The sequence below is a fragment of the Clytia hemisphaerica genome, unplaced genomic scaffold (genome assembly GCF_902728285.1).
Source record: "Clytia hemisphaerica strain Z4C2 unplaced genomic scaffold, Clytia hemisphaerica genome assembly, whole genome shotgun sequence".
Lineage (NCBI taxonomy): Eukaryota > Metazoa > Cnidaria > Hydrozoa > Leptothecata > Clytiidae > Clytia > Clytia hemisphaerica.
The window spans coordinates 1,562,282-1,581,724 of record NW_027103638.1 but is presented as its reverse complement, the minus strand read 5'-3'; the positions used below and the strand labels follow the sequence as shown (position 1 = coordinate 1,581,724).

At 35.7% G+C, this 19,443-nt stretch overlaps 1 protein-coding gene across 1 annotated transcript; it reads right to left on the bottom strand.

The window, feature by feature from the left end:
- Positions 1–705: 705 nt before the first annotated feature.
- On the bottom strand, positions 706–19,058 carry LOC136802796 (dihydrolipoyl dehydrogenase, mitochondrial-like). Its single transcript, XM_067059558.1, has 11 exons — positions 18,842–19,058; positions 5,731–5,788; positions 5,352–5,428; positions 4,864–5,145; positions 4,215–4,313; positions 3,510–3,973; positions 3,145–3,206; positions 2,787–2,869; positions 2,341–2,385; positions 1,747–1,974; positions 706–1,041 (listed from the first exon to the last, which is right to left on the bottom strand). The coding sequence occupies exons 1-11, from the start codon at positions 19,013–19,015 to the stop codon at positions 973–975; spliced, it is 1,641 nt and encodes a 546-aa protein (XP_066915659.1). The 5' UTR covers positions 19,016–19,058; the 3' UTR covers positions 706–972.
- Positions 19,059–19,443: the final 385 nt, after the last annotated feature.

Here is a 19,443-nt window from a genome sequence, read left to right as displayed (position 1 = left end):
CTCATGAGTTTCCTTTAGCGAGTTTATGCATTTGCACTTTTGAGGACGGTAGAGTAACTGAAGCGATTTGGAAAAACCCGCATTTCTGACCCGCATTCATAGTGTCCTCCACCCCCTTTATAAAGGGGTGGGGGAATCAATTTTCCAGTTTTGAATGGGTGAGGGGGGGGGGAATGAAAATTTGAATAGTAAAGGGGGGAAAAAAAAGAGGGGGGAAAACATCGATAGTTGGCAAATTTGGTGGGGGGAAGTGTGAAATCACTTCAATTTTATCTCAGCAACCAAGGTCAGTCCACATGATATCATGTGATTAGATCATGATTGAAAATTAACCAATTTTCGTTCTATTTTGTCTAGTATTCCTTTTGCAGCAAAATTTTACGTCTGTGTCAGGTTGAAATTTGAGAAATTTATACGGGTATATGGGGGGGGGAAATGATATTTTCAGAATTTTCTGGGGGGAAAGCAAAAAAGAGGGGGGAAACTAAAAAACTGAAAAGTCATAGGGGGGAAAAAAAGAGGGGGAACAAACCCTGGAGGACACTATGGCATTATCGAGGACAGTAAAAATGCTGATTTGCCGTCGTCCTCAGCTGGTCAGGATCTAGTCAAATTAGAACCTTACCCTCTCGGTCGTTGAAAAACACAGTACATAAACTCGGTAATATCGTCATGGAGGAGCATCATTCTTCTCACCGAGCATAGTAAATTTGGAGAGGTTTATTATTTAAATATTGACAGTTATTCTATCCAGTCATATTAAAGATATTTACAAAAATAATGAAATAAGAGTGTAAAATAGAAATTGTCACCAGAAAATTTATTGTGTTCACTTTTTCAGGGAATATTATAGAGGAGATTCTCAGCACTACAGCATTTTGAAGCTAAGTGGGAAGATATTATAAGCATTTGATTTTTAAAAAACTGAACCAATCATAGCATTGCACACCCATGTAGGATCATTTTGAATTTTTAAGAGAAATTGATGGCCTTCCCACAGTAAGCTGCCAGACAAGCTTCTCTGAATGCTTCTGATACGGTCTGAATAGAAAAAAAAACAATAGAATATTATAAGAATGTGAACAAAACGTGATGACCCTTGAGACAGTCTCTTAATCCCAGCCAACAAAAACCTCTGATCGTTTTTCAGAAAGTCTGCACCTCAATGAATGTATTGGTTAATTTGGTTACTGTTCTTAACAGTTATGGTATCTGATATACATGTTTTTTCTTTTATATGCATAACGCTTATAAGCATATAAAGGCTCAGATTTGCAGAATTCCTACGCTTAACATAAGCATATAATGTTAGCATGGAATATTTTACAAGTTGTCATTTTTTATCTGTTTAAAAAGGTTTGATAAAGGTCAAGTAAAAAAGACATTCCACGGCAAGCTACATTCCACTGCTCCCAAAATCTGAACAAATTTTTACAAAATTTCTGAAATTTCACTAAAAACTTGGCTCGGGGTGAATCATAAGCATATAACAGGCATAAGCTATGTCTGGATGCTTTAAAAACTTATTAAGCATACACGAGCCTGACCAAAGGGCATACACTTGCTTATAAAAAAAACATGTACCACAAAAACTCGGATTATGGGAGATATATCTCATTGCAGCGTATTAAACATTGGCCAATATGATGATGACCAGGGGTTTTGTTAACTGGATATGAACATAAATCTCAATAAAATAGATCCAGATTTGAAATCTCAAACCACAAAAAAAGTAACAAAACTTACAGGATGGGCGTGGCAAACACGAGCAACATCTTCAGCAGCCGCTCCATACTCCATGGCTAATGCAGCTTCGTTAATGAGTTCACCAGCACAACTGGCAACGATGTGACATCCCAAAAGACGATCAGTGTCTTTGTGGCTGATAATTTTGACTACTCCTTCAGTGTCGTTGTTGGTCTTGGCACGACTGTTGGCCGCCATTGGAAATTTACCGACCTTGTATGGAATACCCTATTAAAAGAGAGTTTGATGGATCAAAGACTTTTAAAAACGTATAACGTATAAACAATAATTATATATGCCATGTTTTAGGATATATAAACCTCGCTGATTGCAGATCTGTAATTGTATGTTTCGTACTTCTTTTCTTGTTAAAAGTTCACTGCCCTACGGGCTGAGAGGTCCATTATTTTGAGCTGTTAAAAGCACAACTCCAAAGAAACAAAATAGTAAAAAATAAAACTCTCTTTGTCCCCATCTTACATCGACGTATAATATTTATTTAAATAAATAAAACAAGTAACAGCTCCAGTAATTTGATGCAGATAAAACTTTAACAGACAGTAAATCATGAAATTAAAAATAAAGAAACGAAACCTCAGCTTTTAAGTCTTCTTCAGTTTTTCCAACCCATGCAACTTCCTAAAAATGATGAGCATAATAAAAGTAAAATATAGCAGATCAAAAACAAACTAAAAAGCCCATTACATTGTACTCTGTCCGATTATAATTGCCAGTGCTAACTAAAAAGGCTGGGGTTTGATGTAACTTCGATATTATTGACAACGCTTACCCAAGATCGTTATCATCTGAGTTTTGGTTATCAATCGAAGACTTACTTTGGCAATTGTAATAATAAAGTAAAATAATAAAGTGTCATAATTATGATTAAGTATTCAATTTTAATACACATGGTCATTCTTATACGATTTGAAATAAACCATATTTCGACTTGCTTAGTGCAGATCATCTTTACTTTTGCTAGTTAAAAAATTCAGAAAATTGAAGCAAACGACTTCGTTAGTAAGAAAACAGATTCATACAGGATGTGTGTAGATGACAGATGGAACACAGTTGTAATCGATGTGTACGGCTGAACCACACATTCCTTCTACTGTTATGATTCCTGCAATAAAAAATATATATATACAGTGAAACGAGAAAAGATAATAGCAGTTAAAAAGCTGTAAGTTGGAAGATGGTATTACTAACGAATATAAAATATTTTTCCTCCTAGAAACGGCGACAGAGATAACAAAATCCTTTGGGAATCATTGTATCCATAGTGAACAATTCATTAGTGTTACAAATAAAAGAAAATTAGTAGCGTTTAGGTGACATTCAGTGTGATTCCAACCCAAAATATCTTGAAGTAATATCTAGAAATCTTAGGTCTTGTACCTTCGTCCTCAGCTTTGTGAGCAAGCATGGGTCCGTGTACAGCGTCTCCAATAGCGTAAATACTGTATGAAAAGCAAGAATTAAACATGTTCGAAATTTTACACCTATAATTTATTATTGTTAAAAAATTATTGGAAATTACCAGTTGTGCATTTAACCACTCTCCATTAATTTTTGAATGAAATAAGACCTTTGTATACAACTTTTTAAGTATTAAAATCTCATTTAATAATCACATTCCTCAAGGAATCTTAAGTGTATCCAGCAGTTATGACACAGGATGAAATATTTTAATAAGTTTCAGAAATAATAAGTAAATCAACATTTGGAAGGAGACTAAAGGAGGAAAGAAGAAGTTCTCATACGATGGAATGTTCGATTGAAAACGCTCATTAACGACGACACGATTCCTTTCGTCCTTTTGTACTCCAGTCTCCTCAAGACCAATGCCGTTGGTGTAGGGGCGTCTGCCAACACACACTAAGAGCACATCACATTCAATATCCTCTTTCTTGCCACCTTTATTCTTCTCGACAGATACTTTTATAGAGCCGTCTGGATTGCGTTCAGCACCGGTCACCTTGTGACCCAATTTGAATTTAAGTCCTTGCTTTGTCAAAGCTCTTTGTGTGGCTTTGGCAATCTCCATATCAATACCCATTCCACCGACGTTGTCTAAGAATTCGACAGCCGTGACCTGGGATCCAAGACGCGACCATACAGAGCCGAGTTCAACACCAATGACTCCAGCACCGATAACAACCATGCGTTTAGGGAGTTCTTTTAAGGATAATGCTCCGGTAGAGGAGACAACTGTCTCTTCATCGATCTGTATCATAAAAATAGTTATATAAGGTTCAGAAAAGTTATTTTTAATAGTAGCCTACGCGCTGGGGAATATCTCGTGTGTGTAAGTCATTAGCCGATGAATAAATTTTAAATTATGACTAATGCATCTTCAGAAAGTCTCTCGTCACAAATTTATGAGAGAAATTATGAGAGTTTTAGTTACATTTTTTCCAGTATATAAACCTAGCAAATGAATTTAGAGTCAAAAATTTATTTGATACCTCAATACCAGGGAATGGTGTGACCTCAGACCCAGTGGCGATCAAAATGTTTTTTGTGTTGACAGTTTCACTTGATCCATCGTTCTTTGCGACTGTTACCTATTGTAAAGAGGATTGTATCTATAAAGGGCAAATCACTCAAATCATATTAGAATTATTTCAGATTTCTTTTTCAGACATGTATGAACTTATTACGCAAATGCAACCTCATTATTGACAACGTCCAAATATAAAAAGTCAGAAGTGGATAAACCTTTCTTAGCCGTATTCACAGTTAAAATTGTATTTCAATTCTAGAATTCGAAGTTATAAAGTAACGGATATTCAAGGAATTATACGGTGTTATATATACACCCGACTCGTCTGAAACTGATGTCAGCAAAATTTTAATGAAAGAGTCCTTTCAAATTTGTAAATAAAAGGAAGAAAAAAATCTTGCTCCACATTTTTCTTTATTCGTTACAAAAGATTCTATTTATTTCAATCTTCTGAATCAACAACATACATTATAACTATGTAAAAGGTCAATGGCTTTAAACAAGAGAAAGAACAGAACTATTCCTCAAAATACTAACTCATTTTCAGGCTTAAATTAATTAAGATATTCAAATGATTGAAAAAAAGACAAGTCAAGAAAAAAATAATATACCTGGTTTGGTCCAGTGATTTTACCAAAGCCTTGAATGTGTTCGACTTTATTGTTTTTGAACAGCATTGCGATGCCAGAGGTCAGTCCCGAGACAGAATCACGTTTTGATTTCATCATTGCATCCAAATCCAAAGAGACTTCTCCAGTTTTGATGCCACGTTGGGCAAACTCTTTTTGAGCGACATGGAAATAGTGTGAATTGTTCAACAACGATTTTGAAGGGATGCATCCGACGTTGAGACAAGTTCCTCCAAGAGTGTCGTTCTTTTCCACACAAACTGTCTGCAAATAATTGAAATATTTGAAAATAAAGTAATAGGCTAAGCTGATTAGCTGACAAACATTCTTAAGTTTCTTAGAATTTTCAGACTTTGAGTTTGATTTGATTTTGGTTTGAAGAAAAAAAAGGAATGGAAATTTTTCCTCAAAAACAGTTCATTCTACCTATTATCACTGCTTTTATAAATTTTAATCTATAGAAACCGTACCTTTAGACCAAGTTGAGCAGCCTTAATAGCAGCAACATATCCTCCAGGTCCAGAACCAATGACCACGAGATCAGCATCTAAATTGGAACAAAAATATCAAATGATATTTAGCGGAGTAGAATTGATACATTTTGACAGTTAGAGATGACCTTCCTTGACCAGGATATTCTGTATACCATTTTTATCCTATTATTATTATCTTATTATAGAATTATCCCTTTAAAAATTAGTAGTATACTTTCCAACAGGGTTGATGCCTCGACCTCAAAATTGAACAATTACCTCACCGTTTAGTTTTAATGACAGTTTCAGTTTATACAGAATCTGTTCTGTTTTTTTTTTCAGACACACATTATAGGAAAATGATTTCTAATCTCACCTGTTGATGAGCTGGCATATCCTCTTGTCATCAATGATGCATGGCGACTGAGGGAAAGCTATAATAACAATTTGAACAAAAGTGAATGCTTTAGTTAGAAAAGGTATTTATTAAAAATTGTTCCAAAATTGAAATTCAAATTAGAACACTTTCCTAATGCTTTAAAAAAGGAGATCTTCAAAAAATTTCCTAAGAAAGTACCGGGTGGTTAAAAAAAACTTCCGATGTTTGGCAACGCCTTAAAGGCTTTGAGTGAGCTGATTGTCCAAACTTTAATAAAGCAAGGTAAACCTTACAGATTACTTCGATAGCTCTTAAAACGTTGTTGCCAAACATCCAAAAATAATTTGAGCAAATATAGGTATTTGTAAAGTACTAAGTCATCTGGGGTAATTTTGACGATTTTGAATAATTTGTACTAGTAATAACATGGTTTAGAGGGTGATTTGGGATTAATAACCCCGAGGTTCATTGAAAACATTTCAAAATATAGTAGTAGTGAGGGCTATTTTGAAGTGTTTTCAATGAAACGAGGGGTTATTAATCCAAAATCACCCGAGAATACCACGTTATTCCGCGTTAGTTATATGGTCAAAGGTCAAATAAAGAATTCAAGAACACTCAATCGCTATTCTTTTCGAAACTTATAAAAACATTCGAAACTATAAAAAAACATTCGACTGACACTCTTATTTTGATTGGCTTAAAAATTTCGTACGATATTTTGTTAACCAATCAAAATATCATACGATACTTTTCTTTCAACCAATAGATATTTTTGTTTACATCAGGGCGATTACAAAAAAGCGGGGCTATTACGGATTTATCGCCCCAAATCTAAGCTAAATGTAATCAACCATATAATTAGGGCATGAAATTATCAATCATAAACATCAATCTATTGATATTTTATTTATCAAAGTATGACCATTATATACATAAGATTTATTACTTTTCTTGGAATTTTAGTAGATGTTCCTTACATTTATTCTGAAGGTGTCCCATAAATACCCCATAATTTGGGTGTAATTACCAGAAACCCTCGGGGGAAATATTGGACAGGTATAAAATGTTACTGACAAATCCAGATATATTTCCAAAAGGTCAAGGTTTTGCATCCACTTGATGACTTCAAGTCCATCAAGTGGTGCTATCATTTAAATGACTTTTGACAAAATTACTAATGTGTCCCATTTTTATCCAAGCTTTTTTCCCATCTTGGGCTAGTAACAGGACACTTCCACCAATAATAATATTTGCTTAGAACAATCTGAGCCAGCCAAAGCATATTTAGATGAAAACTTTGCATGTTTTGAAAGACTTAGAGTGTATATGATTCTATCAAACTAGAAAATGAAGTTGTAGCTTCAGGCAAAAAAAAAATAGTCTTGTTTCTGTAAATGCATATGACAAAAAAAACAACTCACCCAGCGAGCTTTAACTTTTTCTTACAGTCTCGATTTTTTTTCTCTTTAAGCATTAACACAAAACGGGCAAAGTCAGAAAATTCAAGATGTAGTGCTTTTTTATGAACATTAAACCTATTGTGAGGAGTTTTTAAGGTCAGAAGTCCAAAATTGGCCGAACCTCCCTGGGGGTACTGATTCGCACTACAGGCAAAAATTGGAAAAAATGGCATTTTCTGGCCTTTTCAGGCCTGTAAATATGTCAAAACTATTGTAAATCTTAATTTTCTCATTTGCTGTACTAAGTTTTATGAAGAAACAACAAAATAATCATATTGGATTGAAAATTGTGCCCATTGGAGCCCTAAACGAGCCGTTTTAAGCCAATTTTGGGTAGCAAAATGCTATTTTAAAAGGCCAATTTTGCAAGCTCATAAACTTTAAACTGATTGATTCATATGTCTGAAATTTTCAGAGATGGAAGCCTTCAATAGAGTCTTTAAGCAAAATGAATTTCAAGTTTTTCACTTTTTAGCAAAATAAAATCATATATTTATCAAAAAATAGCATTTTTTAAGGCAAGCTTCTTCAAACTGAGTTTAAAATGCTGACTGAAATTTTTTTGCAGTGATAGTATTCTGGAGATACTCCAGGGAAATAAAAAATCATTTAGATCTGTGTCCACCATTATGGAAATAAAATCCCTGCTAAGAGCCATTTTTCAGGCAAAAACCCAAATTTGGACTAAAAAAATCTCTAAAATGACAATAGACATGGGCATGAATTTCTTGCAGTGATAGTATTCTTGAAATAATGCAGGAACATCTGGGGGCTTGGGATTTGGGTATATCCATCATTTTGGAATTGAAATTCCTGCTAAAATGCAATATTTCAAGCAAAAATCCAATTTTTGACTAAAAAAGATCTTAAAAAATGGAATAGACATGAACCTAAAACCTTTTTTCAGTGATAGTCTTCTGGAAATACTCCAGGAAAATCAAAATCATTTGGGTTTTGGATTTGGGTATATCCGCCATTATGGAATTGAAATATGTGCCAAAACTGGCTAAATTGCAACATTTCGAGCAAAAACCCAATTTTTGACTAAAAACCTCTCTAGAAAGGCAATAGTTTTAGACTCAAAATCTTTTTGCAGTGATAGTGTTCTGTAAATACTCTAGGGGTAAAAACTATTCAGGCATAAGATGCCTGGGCACGCAATTTTTAAACTGCATGAAGCCAGTTTTAAAATGTATATAATATTTCAAGCTAAAATTCCATCTTTTTTTGACGGAACAAGTCTTGACATGAGAATGGAAATGTATGTGGGCTATAAAGAATTGTTGGGTGAAATGGGATTTTTATCATAATTTATTTCAACTAGTATTTCTAAATCAAAGGATTGTAAATTCATATTCTTTGTTTAATATAACATACAAAATATTAAGTCAATTATGATGTATCGGATGGAAATATGTGGCATTTTAACAGAGATTTAATTTCCATAATGGTGGATGTAAACAAATCCCAGACTAAAATGATTTTGTTCACAGAATACTATCACTTCAAAAAAATTTGGGTCCATGTCTATTGCCATTTTAGAGCAGTTTTTAGTCAAAAACGAGGTTTTTGCTTGAAACGTTGTATTTTAGCCAGTTTTAAAAAACATATTTCAATTCCATAATTGCGGATATACCCAAATCCTAAACCCAAATGATTTTGATTTCTCTGGAGTATTTCCAGAAGACTATCACTGCAAAAAGATTTTAGGTTCATGTCTATTGCAATTTTTAAGATTTTTGCTTCAAATATTGCGTTTTAGCAGGAATTTCAATTCCAAAATGATGGATATACCCAAATCCCAAGCCCAGATGACTTTGATTTTCCTGCAGTATTTTCAGAATACTATGACTGCAAGAAAATTCATGCCCATGTCTATTGTCATTTTAGAGATTTTTTTAGTCCAAATTTGGGTTTTTGCCTGAAAAATGGCTCTTAGCAGGGATTTTATTTCCATAATGACGGACATAGACGCATCCCAGACCCAAATGATTTTTATTTCCCTGGAGTATCTCCAGAATACTATCACTGCAAAAAAAATTTCAGTGAGCATTTTAACTCAGTTTGAAGAAGCTTGCCTTAAAAAATGCTATTTTTTGATAAAAATATGATTTTTTTTTTGCTAAAAAGCGATTTTTGAAGACGCCAGTATGATTTTTTGAAAAAAGTGAGAAACTTGAAATTCATTTTGCTTAAAGACTTTATTGAAGACTTCATCTCTGAAAATTTCAGACGTGTGAATCAATCAGTTTAAAGTTTACGACCTTGCAAAATTGGCCTCAAAAAGCATTTTGCTACCCAAAATTGGCTTAAAACGGCTCGCTTAGGGCTCCAATGGGCACAATTTTCAATCCAATATGATTATTTTGTTGTTTCTTCATAAAACTTAGTACAGCAAATGAGAAAATTAAGATTTGCAATAGTTTTGACATATTTACAGGCCTGAAAAGGCCAGAAAAAGCCATTTTTTTCCAATTTTTGCCTGTAGTGCAAATCAGGGGGGTTTGGTCAATTTTGGACTTCTGACCTTAAAAATTGCGCAGAATGCCTCACTTTAATAGGTTAAGAGCCATTTTCTGTAAGAACCAGGCAGGTGGTGATAGTAGAAAATTTTAGATTCCTAAGTTTTTGGATATTTGGTAGACAATATAGTGAAAAACTCAGAATCCCAAAATTTTAGGTCCCCAAAATTTATAATGGCGGATTTACAGCCAATCAAAAATTTCACTTTTTTTGGCCGTTTTCTTTGTTACAACTTTAAGAGGCATTTTTTCAAGTTGCAACTAAGATCACATGGGTTTTTATTACCCAATTAGTGCTTCCAAAAAACCCAAAAAAACCCATGTAACCTTAAACGCAAATTTCATAATGGCAGCTTAAAAAGGCTCCAAAATCCATTTCAGCCATCTTTTAAGGTGTCATTACTCAGCCCAGGACTTTTTTGGGCCAAATTTCTTTGTGGAAATGTGTTAAGCAACTTTATGACAGCAGATTTAATCCATTTTAAAATTTTTTTAAAAAGTAGACTGGGCTCTAGCAGCCCTGAAAGGCGGCTCCAAACTCAAAAAGTGGCAAATCCGGCTCAAATTTTTCAGAGTTGTGACTAATTTCGGGCAAAACCAAAAATTAGATCTGATAGAATAGACTATGTATTTTCAGAAAGTGAAATAAAACCCATGTGATCTATAAGCATGAAAGAGAAATAAAGGTAGATAAAAGTCCGAAAAAAGTATCAAAAACCATCTTCTCTCCAACCATCAACGGTTTGAAGAGCACAATGAGTCGTGTCAGCAATGTGAAGAGCTATTTAGCACAATAGATTTGATCCCTGATGAACTTTCCAGATCTCAAATGCATGGTAAGCAGGAACCAGAAATGCTATATTCAAATAGCTGCAACACGTAATGAGACATGTGCAACAGGACTTGTAAAGTTAAAATTGATGCCTTTGAGCTCCTCAGTAAATCAACAGGACTGTGGATTAGAGACCTGCCAAAAAGTCCTCCCAATGAGATTTAGAGAGGGACAGTGTGATTATTTTGGCAAAAAAGGAATGACACTTTACATTGATGTCTTTCTTTACCGAGATGATGATGGTGAGATAAAGAAGAAATCTTATTTTATGGCTGCATTCAGGAGTATGGCCAAGACTACCAGGATACTCTATCACTCTGGTCACAATGTGAAGTGTCATTCCTTTTTTGCCAAAATAATCACAAAGAAAACGGGCAAAAAAGGTGAAATTTTTGATTGGCTGTAAATCCGCCATTATGGATTTTGGGGGCCTGAAATTTTGGGATTCTGAGTTTTTCACTATTGTCTACCAAATATCCAAAAATGGAGGAATTCAAATTTTTCTACTATCAAAAATGTCTAAAACTGCCTGGTTCTTACAGAAAATGGCTCTTAAATTTTCATAAAAAACACTACATGTTATATATTTTGTTCTTATTATATCTTTTAGGCAAACAAAAACCTTATCTTAACTAATACAATAATTCTGCTATTCTTCAATTCTACAACAATTTTGTTTGCCAACTCATCATCATCTGGTCATCATCATGGATAGATTGTTACGGCCAAAAGTCTTCGAAACTGACTCAAACGATCCAAATGCTGAAAAACTCTACAGGCATTGGAAGATGACATTTGCCAACTATCTCCACACTTTTATTCCTGACATACCTGCAGATGCTCCAAATGCAGATGCACAGCAAGCTAACGTTGAACGTAAGAAACTCTTCGCATTGTTTAATAACATTTCTGCTGATATCTTTGACATTGTGAGTGAGGCACCAGATTACAATACCCCCATTCACTTACTCGATTCCGCTTATATCAAACCGACAAGTGTTGTATACAACCGGCACAAACTGATCACTTACAAACAAGAGCCCTCCCAATCGATTGATACCTTCAAACAGGAGCTACAACGTTTATCAAAAAACTGTAATTTCCAGCAAGTTATAGCAGAACAATACAGACAGCAATACGTTAGAGATGCCTTCATTAATAACATGGCATCAGCCCATATTCGTCAGCGTCTTCTCGAAAACATTGGAGAGCTTACTTTAGATGATGCATTCACCCAAGCTCGTGCGTTAGAACAGGCACAAAATCAGTCGGCATCTTATGAGAATAACGCCAATGCAGCTACATCAGAACGTGAGGATCTCTCATTGGCAGCCATACAACGAAACAAGCAAAATTCTGAGAAGCCCAACGGTAATGGGCAAAAGTCTCTACAATCTAAGGAACTGTGTTATTTTTGTGGGAATGCCAGACATGCCAGATCGAATTGCCCTGCCAAAGAGTCTGAATGTCGAATCTGTTGCAAATAAATTGAACTTGTACATTATCCCTAAAAACAGAACAATACCCCTTGCTGATAGTAACTTGGTCGCAAAAATAGTAGGGGAAGTCGTTATAAACATTGAAGTAAACAGTCGCGAACACAGAGGAGTAGTAGCAGAAGTAATCAAAGATTTTCTCAGTATCAGCATTATTCCACATTCGACCTCAAATCTGCATATCATCAAGTACCCATCCAAGAAGGCGATCGAAAGTACACGGCATTTGAAGCAGATGGGCAACTATGGGAGTTTACACACATACCGTTTGGTGTCACCAATGGAGTCAGCGCTTTACAACGAACTATGGATAAGGTAGTACAGACTGAAAACCTCAAAAGATACCTTTGTTTACGTCGATAATATCACTATCACAGGTCGAACAAAGAAGGAACATGACCAGAATGTTAAAAACTTTTTTGCTATGATAGAAAAGTACAATCTAATATTGAATCATGATAAAACAATATCATCTCTACAACACTTATCACGCTACTAGGATACGCCGTCAGCAAAGATTCAATATCACCAGGCCAACATCGACTCCAACCTTTGATCGATATGCCACCGCCATCAAATCTTAAATCGCAGAAAAGAGTCATTGGAATGTTTTCCTACTACAGCAAATTTATCGATAAGTTCTCAGAGAAAATCCGACCGCTCAATAAAAACACAACCTTCCCAGTACCTCAGCCAGTACTCGACGCATTCAATATACTCAAAGAAGATCTTAAAACAGCCACCCTCCAACCCATTGATCCGGAAGCACTGTTTGTCGTAGAAACAGATGCTAGTGGCTTTTGTATCGCTGCTACTCGCAAACACTCAAACATAACGAAATAAAACACCATTCAGTAGAAAAAAAAGCAGCTGCCATCGTTGAGTCTATTCGAGATTGGAGACACTTCTTGATTGGTCGTAAATTCTTCTTGTCAGAGATCAAAGAAGCATCAGTTTTATGTTCGATAACAGACGTAGATCTAAGATAAAAAAGCGCGAAAATCGCTAGATGGCGTATGGAACTGTTCCAGTACAAGTATGACATCTCCTATTGACCAGGAAGTGAAAACCCTGCGGCAGACACGTTTTCCAGAATTGCTGCCATTTGTCACCCATTGCAAGAATTACGCAATCTTCACGAACAACTTTGTCATCCTGGAGTTCACACTTTGTACGTCAAAGAAATTTACCGTTCACTCAGGAGCAAGTTAAAACCGTCACTAACAGTTGTAAATCTTGCTTGTTCCATAAACCGAAATTCTTGAACTCTCAAGGTACGTTGAGTAATGCTAACAGCCCCTTTACAGAAACTAAATATTGATTTCAAAGGGCCACTACCACCTTCAAAATATGGAAACCGTTTCCTTCTTACAATAATTGACGAATATTCACGTTTTTACGTTTGCTTACCCTTGCTGAGACACTAAAAGCTCAACAATCAATCAGTGTTTCAATAATCTATTTTCAATGTTTGGCATGCCCGAAATGGTCCACAACGACCGAGGTACCGACTTCCTTTCGGAAGAAACACAATCTTATTTACTTGGCAAATCAATCGCTACATCGAAAACAAGTCGTTATAACCCAAGATGTTATGGTCAAGTTGAACAACTAAACGGAACATTATGGAAAGCTCTTCAAGTCACGTTACATTCACGGAACTTAAAACAATCTGACTGGGAAGATGTTCTTCCTGATGCACTGCACTCGATCCGCTCCTTGCTATGCAAAACAACAAACGAAACACCTCATGACAGAATGTTCAGATATTCACGCAAATCCACTTCAGGACGTTCAATCCCATCGTGGGTCAAGCCAGGGCCCGTTTACATCAGAAATCAACCAAGGAGGAGTAAGAACGCAGCCCTGTGAATCCAGGTCGGCATTTGGCAATGCCGACCTGAAAGCCGACGTAACTTGAGCTGAAGTCGGCTTTTATTTGCCGACATAGTTTACACTCTAGGTCGGCGTGCCGACAAAAGAAATGTTTTGGGTCGGCAAAGCCGACCTAAAGAGAAAAAATATTATTTGTTAGGTTAATCTAATTGTGTTATCATTGGATAACACATGATAATCAAGCCTCATTCCATTCTCTTTATAAAACATAAAACTTATCAACACAATTATAGAGCAGCTGAATTTGTTAGTTCGTTAATTATTGTCTTTGCCGACCTAAACAAGCTACTTAGGACGGCTTTGCCAACCTAAAATGACCTCTAGGTCGGCAAAATTTTGTCGGCCTACCGCCAGTTTAGGTCAGCACTTACGTGCCGATGTGATTTTGTCTGAATTCACAGGGCTGAAGAACGACCCCCTTGTCTCACCAGCAACACTACTCTTAGGTTCCAAATAAACGGGGGGGTTCGAATAAACGGGGGGGTTGGAAAATTTTCTAGATTTTAATAAACGGGGGGGACCTAATTGCCGGGGGGTTGGAAATTGTACTTCTGAAACCCAAAAATAAGGTAAAAATAGGCTAAAATCACGCTATTTAGAGCAAAATAAAGGACCTTCTCTTTGACAGCTGAAAATATTCTTCGAGATTAATAAACGGGGGGGTCCTAATAAGGTCCGGGGGGGTTGGAAAATTTTCGAAAAATTAACAAGCGGGGGGGCCCGTTTATTTGGAACCTAAGAGTAATCCACGCAAATCCAGAATACGTCTACAATCTGGGGTAGAGACTACGGTTAACCTCAGAGACATTGCACAACATCCTGACACATCATAGACATTGATATTGTTCCAAATGTTGAAACCGATAATATGAACTACCAAGGCCCTGCTAGCAAGCCTTCTCATGTCGATCAATCAAAACAATCAGTTATGCCCAGAGAACCCGTAATGGACGATATGAGTGTCAACGAAGACATTTCATCTACCGAAACAACAAACGTACGCAGAAGTATGTGGGTTTCAAGGCCTCCCAAACGATTTGACGATTACGTCATGAAATAATCTACTTGGTAGGTTACGTATTGATTTTACATTCGATAGAAGTCATTTTGTTCTTTATTCTAGGTATTATTCTTAGGTATTATTCTTAGGTCTTATTTTTAGGTAGTGCTTTTATCTTATTTACTAGGGGAAAGTGTTGTAATATATTTGTTCTTATTATATCTTTTAGGCAAACAAAAACCTTATCTTAACTACTCTCGGGTACCTAATAGCCGGGGGGGTCGGAATAAGCAGGGGGGTTGGAAAAAATCTCAAAATTTAATAAGCGGGGTGGTTGGAATAAAAATGTCCTGGGTGGAAAATGTTTGAAAAGGAGGATAATACAGCAGAATTAAGACAAAAAAGGGAACTTTCAAAAACATTTTCCCAAAAATTAATAAGCGGGGGGGGGGGGGGTTGGAATAAGAATGTCCTGGGTGGAAAATTTTCGAAAAATTAATTAGCGGGGGGGGACTGCTATTAGGTACCCGAGAGTAATACAATAATTCTGCTATTCTTCAATTCTACAACACTACATCTTGAATTTTCTGACTTTGACATTTGACACCCCACCCTTTGGTTAAAAAAGTTAGGTCATTCATTTGAGGGCTATGCAAGTTAACCGAGAATAGAAGTTTTTGCCTTTCTGTCTGCCATATTGAATTATATGAAAAAATACAGGAACGAAAAAGCCATGGTTGGATTTAGCTGGAAAATATGCAAAACATGCAAGTTTACACAAAGATTAAAAAGACAACAAAGTATCTTATAAAGAAATATTATACTCATTAGAACAATAAAAGATAGAATTTCTTAATTTAAAAAGAAATATTTACAAAATAACAAAAGCCTTTAAGAAATTTCTGCAAATGCATATTCTGTTTTAAAAAAATCCACTAAGAGTACTAAGAGTACACACACCAATCTTTCAAAACACGCAAATTGCTAGCATCTCCGTCAGTCACGCAACTTTTGTTGACATCAAACCAAATGTTTCATTTTTCCATGAACTTTTTAAACCCTTCTAACTTTTTTCTATGTATGTTAAAGCGTTTCGGTTTTAACTAAAAGAAAGTGATCTTAGCTTTCCAGTGGTATATAACACTATGGACACCGGCTGGACGACAAATGGATAAATTGCCAAACATTTTTGCAACATTTCAAAATCTGTATTCCGTGGGGGAAAAAAATTACAACTGTTGATGAACAAATGTTTCTGGAAATGGAGGAAAACATAGTTGAAGGCTGATCCTTTGTATATATTTATCACTATCAGAAAAAGGGTGAGAAATTCAAAAATCACTTTCGCTAATTATGGTTCTTTCATTTTCATGTAGCTTTTTTCACTTTTTTGCTTCTTTAGCATGGGAATGTCCCCAAAAAAGTTTTTATTTTTGCCAAAATGAATTTTCTTTTCATTTGGAGTTTCTCCTTTCAGAAAAACTTAAATTCTTTACTTATAACTTTTTATTCCTCCATTTTCAGAGGCCCCTTTAAAGCGGGTCCTACCATCTTTTTTGACTCATATATTCTAACGCCATCTAAAGTTCTCCCTCCAAATTTCAAGTCTCTAGCTACACTAGAAAAAGAGATATGCAAAATTAAAGAAGCAGGACTGGAAAAATTTTGTTTTTCTTCTTTGACACATTTTGCAAATTTAATTCCAAGCTATTTTCCTAATATTTTATTGACATTTTTAGTCAAATTTTTGACACTAAAATTTGAATATCTTTACAACCACTTATCCTATTGAGGCCTATGACCCCTCATTTCAGATTCAGAGGTGCCAACTCTCACGCATTGGACATGAGACTCACGCATTGGACATGAGACTCACGCATCCAACATTAGAGGCGCTGTGGTATGGTGGTCATTGACCTTGGTTGCTGCACAGGCGACTGAAGTTCGGTTCCCACTCACAGCAGCTCACTTGGTAATAAACCTTTGCCCAGGTCAACCCATGCCATGTGAGGGGAATTATGTGGTCAGTTCAAGGTGCTAACGGGGGGCTAATTGAAACGTCTATAGTTGCAAAAATGGGCCTTAAAGCCTCCTGCGACTCAACCAAATGAAAATAGGAAAAAAAACTGTCTCACGCAATTTTTCAAAAGTTTCATTTCTCACGCATTTTTGATATTTGAAAAAAATTTCCTTGTTTTTCTGATTTTTTGAAAAAAGTTTCCCAGATTTTCTGATTTTCAGAAATTTTTTTTCCTATTTTCAGAAATTTTTTTCCTATTTTCTGATTTTTGGAAAAAATTCCTGATTTTCTGATTTTCGGAAAAAGTTTTCCTGATTTTCTGATGTTTGTAAAAAAATTTCCCAGATTTCTGAATTTTTTGGAAACATTTTTCTGATTTCCGATATCGGAAAATAGACCTTTTCGCCTTTGCGTCCGCCATATTGAATTGTATGCAAAAATTATGGTTGCCGAATTGCCATGGTTGGATTTAGTTGGAATGTATGCAAAACATATGCAAGTTTACACAAAGATTAAAAAGACAACAAAGCATCTTATAAATAAGGGGACCCGTCCATATTCATTTGGCAACGCAAAACGTCAAATTGACGTTATCCTCTGAACCCCCCCACCCCCCACAGATAACGTCTAGCGATGTACTGATGTATACCAAAAGTTGTAGCCATTTTTCATCAAAGTTTTCCCGTTCCGTCGCAAAGTCTGTACTTGGTTCTACCCGTGCGTGTATGTGTTCTTTTAATTAATGAACTTTATTTAAAAAGAAATTAAAAGCTCCACTTGGCGCTAGGTCCGTGCCGTGCTTTAGGCGTACCACCTTCTTTGCCCACTTGTGCGATGTGGTTCGCTCGATCGCGCAAACAATGAAAATATGATGTAATGATATCATAGCACGAACCAATGGGTTTATGCAAGCAGCAAATTTTCATGTACTTCATACACGAATATGTTTTCGAAAGCTTATAAAGTATAGTGTGGTTGGTGGTTACAAATATCCGCGATTTTCACAAAAAGGTATACCTTTGATTTCTTATAACGTCAAACCTAACTTTTGAAAACCCCCCCACCCCCTCATAAACGTCAATTTGACGTTTTGCGTTGTCAAATGAATATGGACGGCTCCCCTAAATATTATAATCATTAGAACAATAAAAGATGGAATTTCTTAATCCAAAAGGAAATATTTACAGAACAACAAAAGCCTTTTAGGAATTTGTTCTTAAAGACATTGCATATTCTGTTTTCATGCCATTAAGAAATTCCACGAAGACGGAGTACACACATCAAACTTTCAAAACACGCAAACTGAAAGCAGTAATTATGACGTCACACTTTATCAATGTTTTGATTTGATCATTTGGCGGCTCTATTCCCAGGAGAATAATTTGCCGTCAGCCGAATAAGGATTGTTTTTTACCTTCGCGGGTGATTTTTCAGTTTGAGATTCTGTCTAATGTTATGGTCTTTTGAAGTGCTTGTTCTAAGAGATGAGTGAATATAATTGTTTTCAGTTTTCAAGAGAAGCGAATTTAATCTTTCTTCTACAAGATTACACTTTAATATAATGCCAATTATGCATGTAAGTTTTTATTTAATACTTTCTTTTTGCATATGTTTTGCATACTTTCTAAGGGAATTTCACCACGGCAATTCAGCAACCATCATTTTTGCATACAATTCAATATGGCGGACGCAAAGGCGAAAAGGTCTATTGGAAAAATCAGACTAAGATCAGAACACCACAGGAAAAAAAATTATTTCTGAAGTTTTGAAGGTGAGTGGGTTGGGTAGTGAATAGAGATAGAAGAAAAATAAAAAATAAAACTTTATTGAAACAAAGTTTAAAAGTATATTGTGTTGTCATAAACAATAAAATATATACCTTTGAGCCAGATCCAAGAACTTTCTTCCAAGTGAGATTAGCACACTGCATTTTAATACTGTAGTCTTTCTCAAAAAGAGAGGGGTTATGCAACAAGGATGGATGTTCAGATGTTTGCAACTCCTGTTTGCGTGTGGCTGAAGACGATAAAATGTGTCGTAACTCCTCTACCATTTTTAGTGGCGATGTCCAGTTACCGCCCACCCGCGCCAAAAACCACCCGCGTGAGAGGAAGTAAGGATTTGTTTTGTCAGCAACCTTCTTGTTCCAAATCGCATTATCAGCCTTTTTTATGCTTTACTGGATAATACCACAGATATCTGTAAAGCCCGAAGGGCTAGATATGCGGCTTTTATCGAAAAGTGAAGCCTAGGTTTGGAAGGATTTCCTACCAAAGTCACGTGACTAAAATATGCAATTTCACCTGTTTGAGAGATGTGAAATAGCGTTTGCCGCCTACTTTTTTTGATCTCGCGCTCCAAAAACAATTAAAATGCTAGATCCTATCCGCGGGCACGAAATTTAAAAAGTCAATTTTTGCTTCACTTTTTTTTTGCTGGAGAATGCTTAAAGTTGCATATCTAGCCCTTCAGGCTTTACAG

Excerpts from the sequence above, each read along its gene's own strand:
- LOC136802796 (XM_067059558.1), bottom strand. The coding sequence starts at position 19,015 with ATGGTAGAGGAGTTACGACACATTTTATCGTCTTCAGCCACACGCAAA. Across the intron at positions 5,429-5,730 it reads ATATGCCAGCTCATCAACAG|ATGCTGATCTCGTGGTCATT; the intron begins GTGAGATTAGAA and ends GTTCCAATTTAG. Across the intron at positions 3,207-3,509 it reads TTTCAATCGAACATTCCATC|TATTTACGCTATTGGAGACG; the intron begins GTATGAGAACTT and ends CTTTTCATACAG.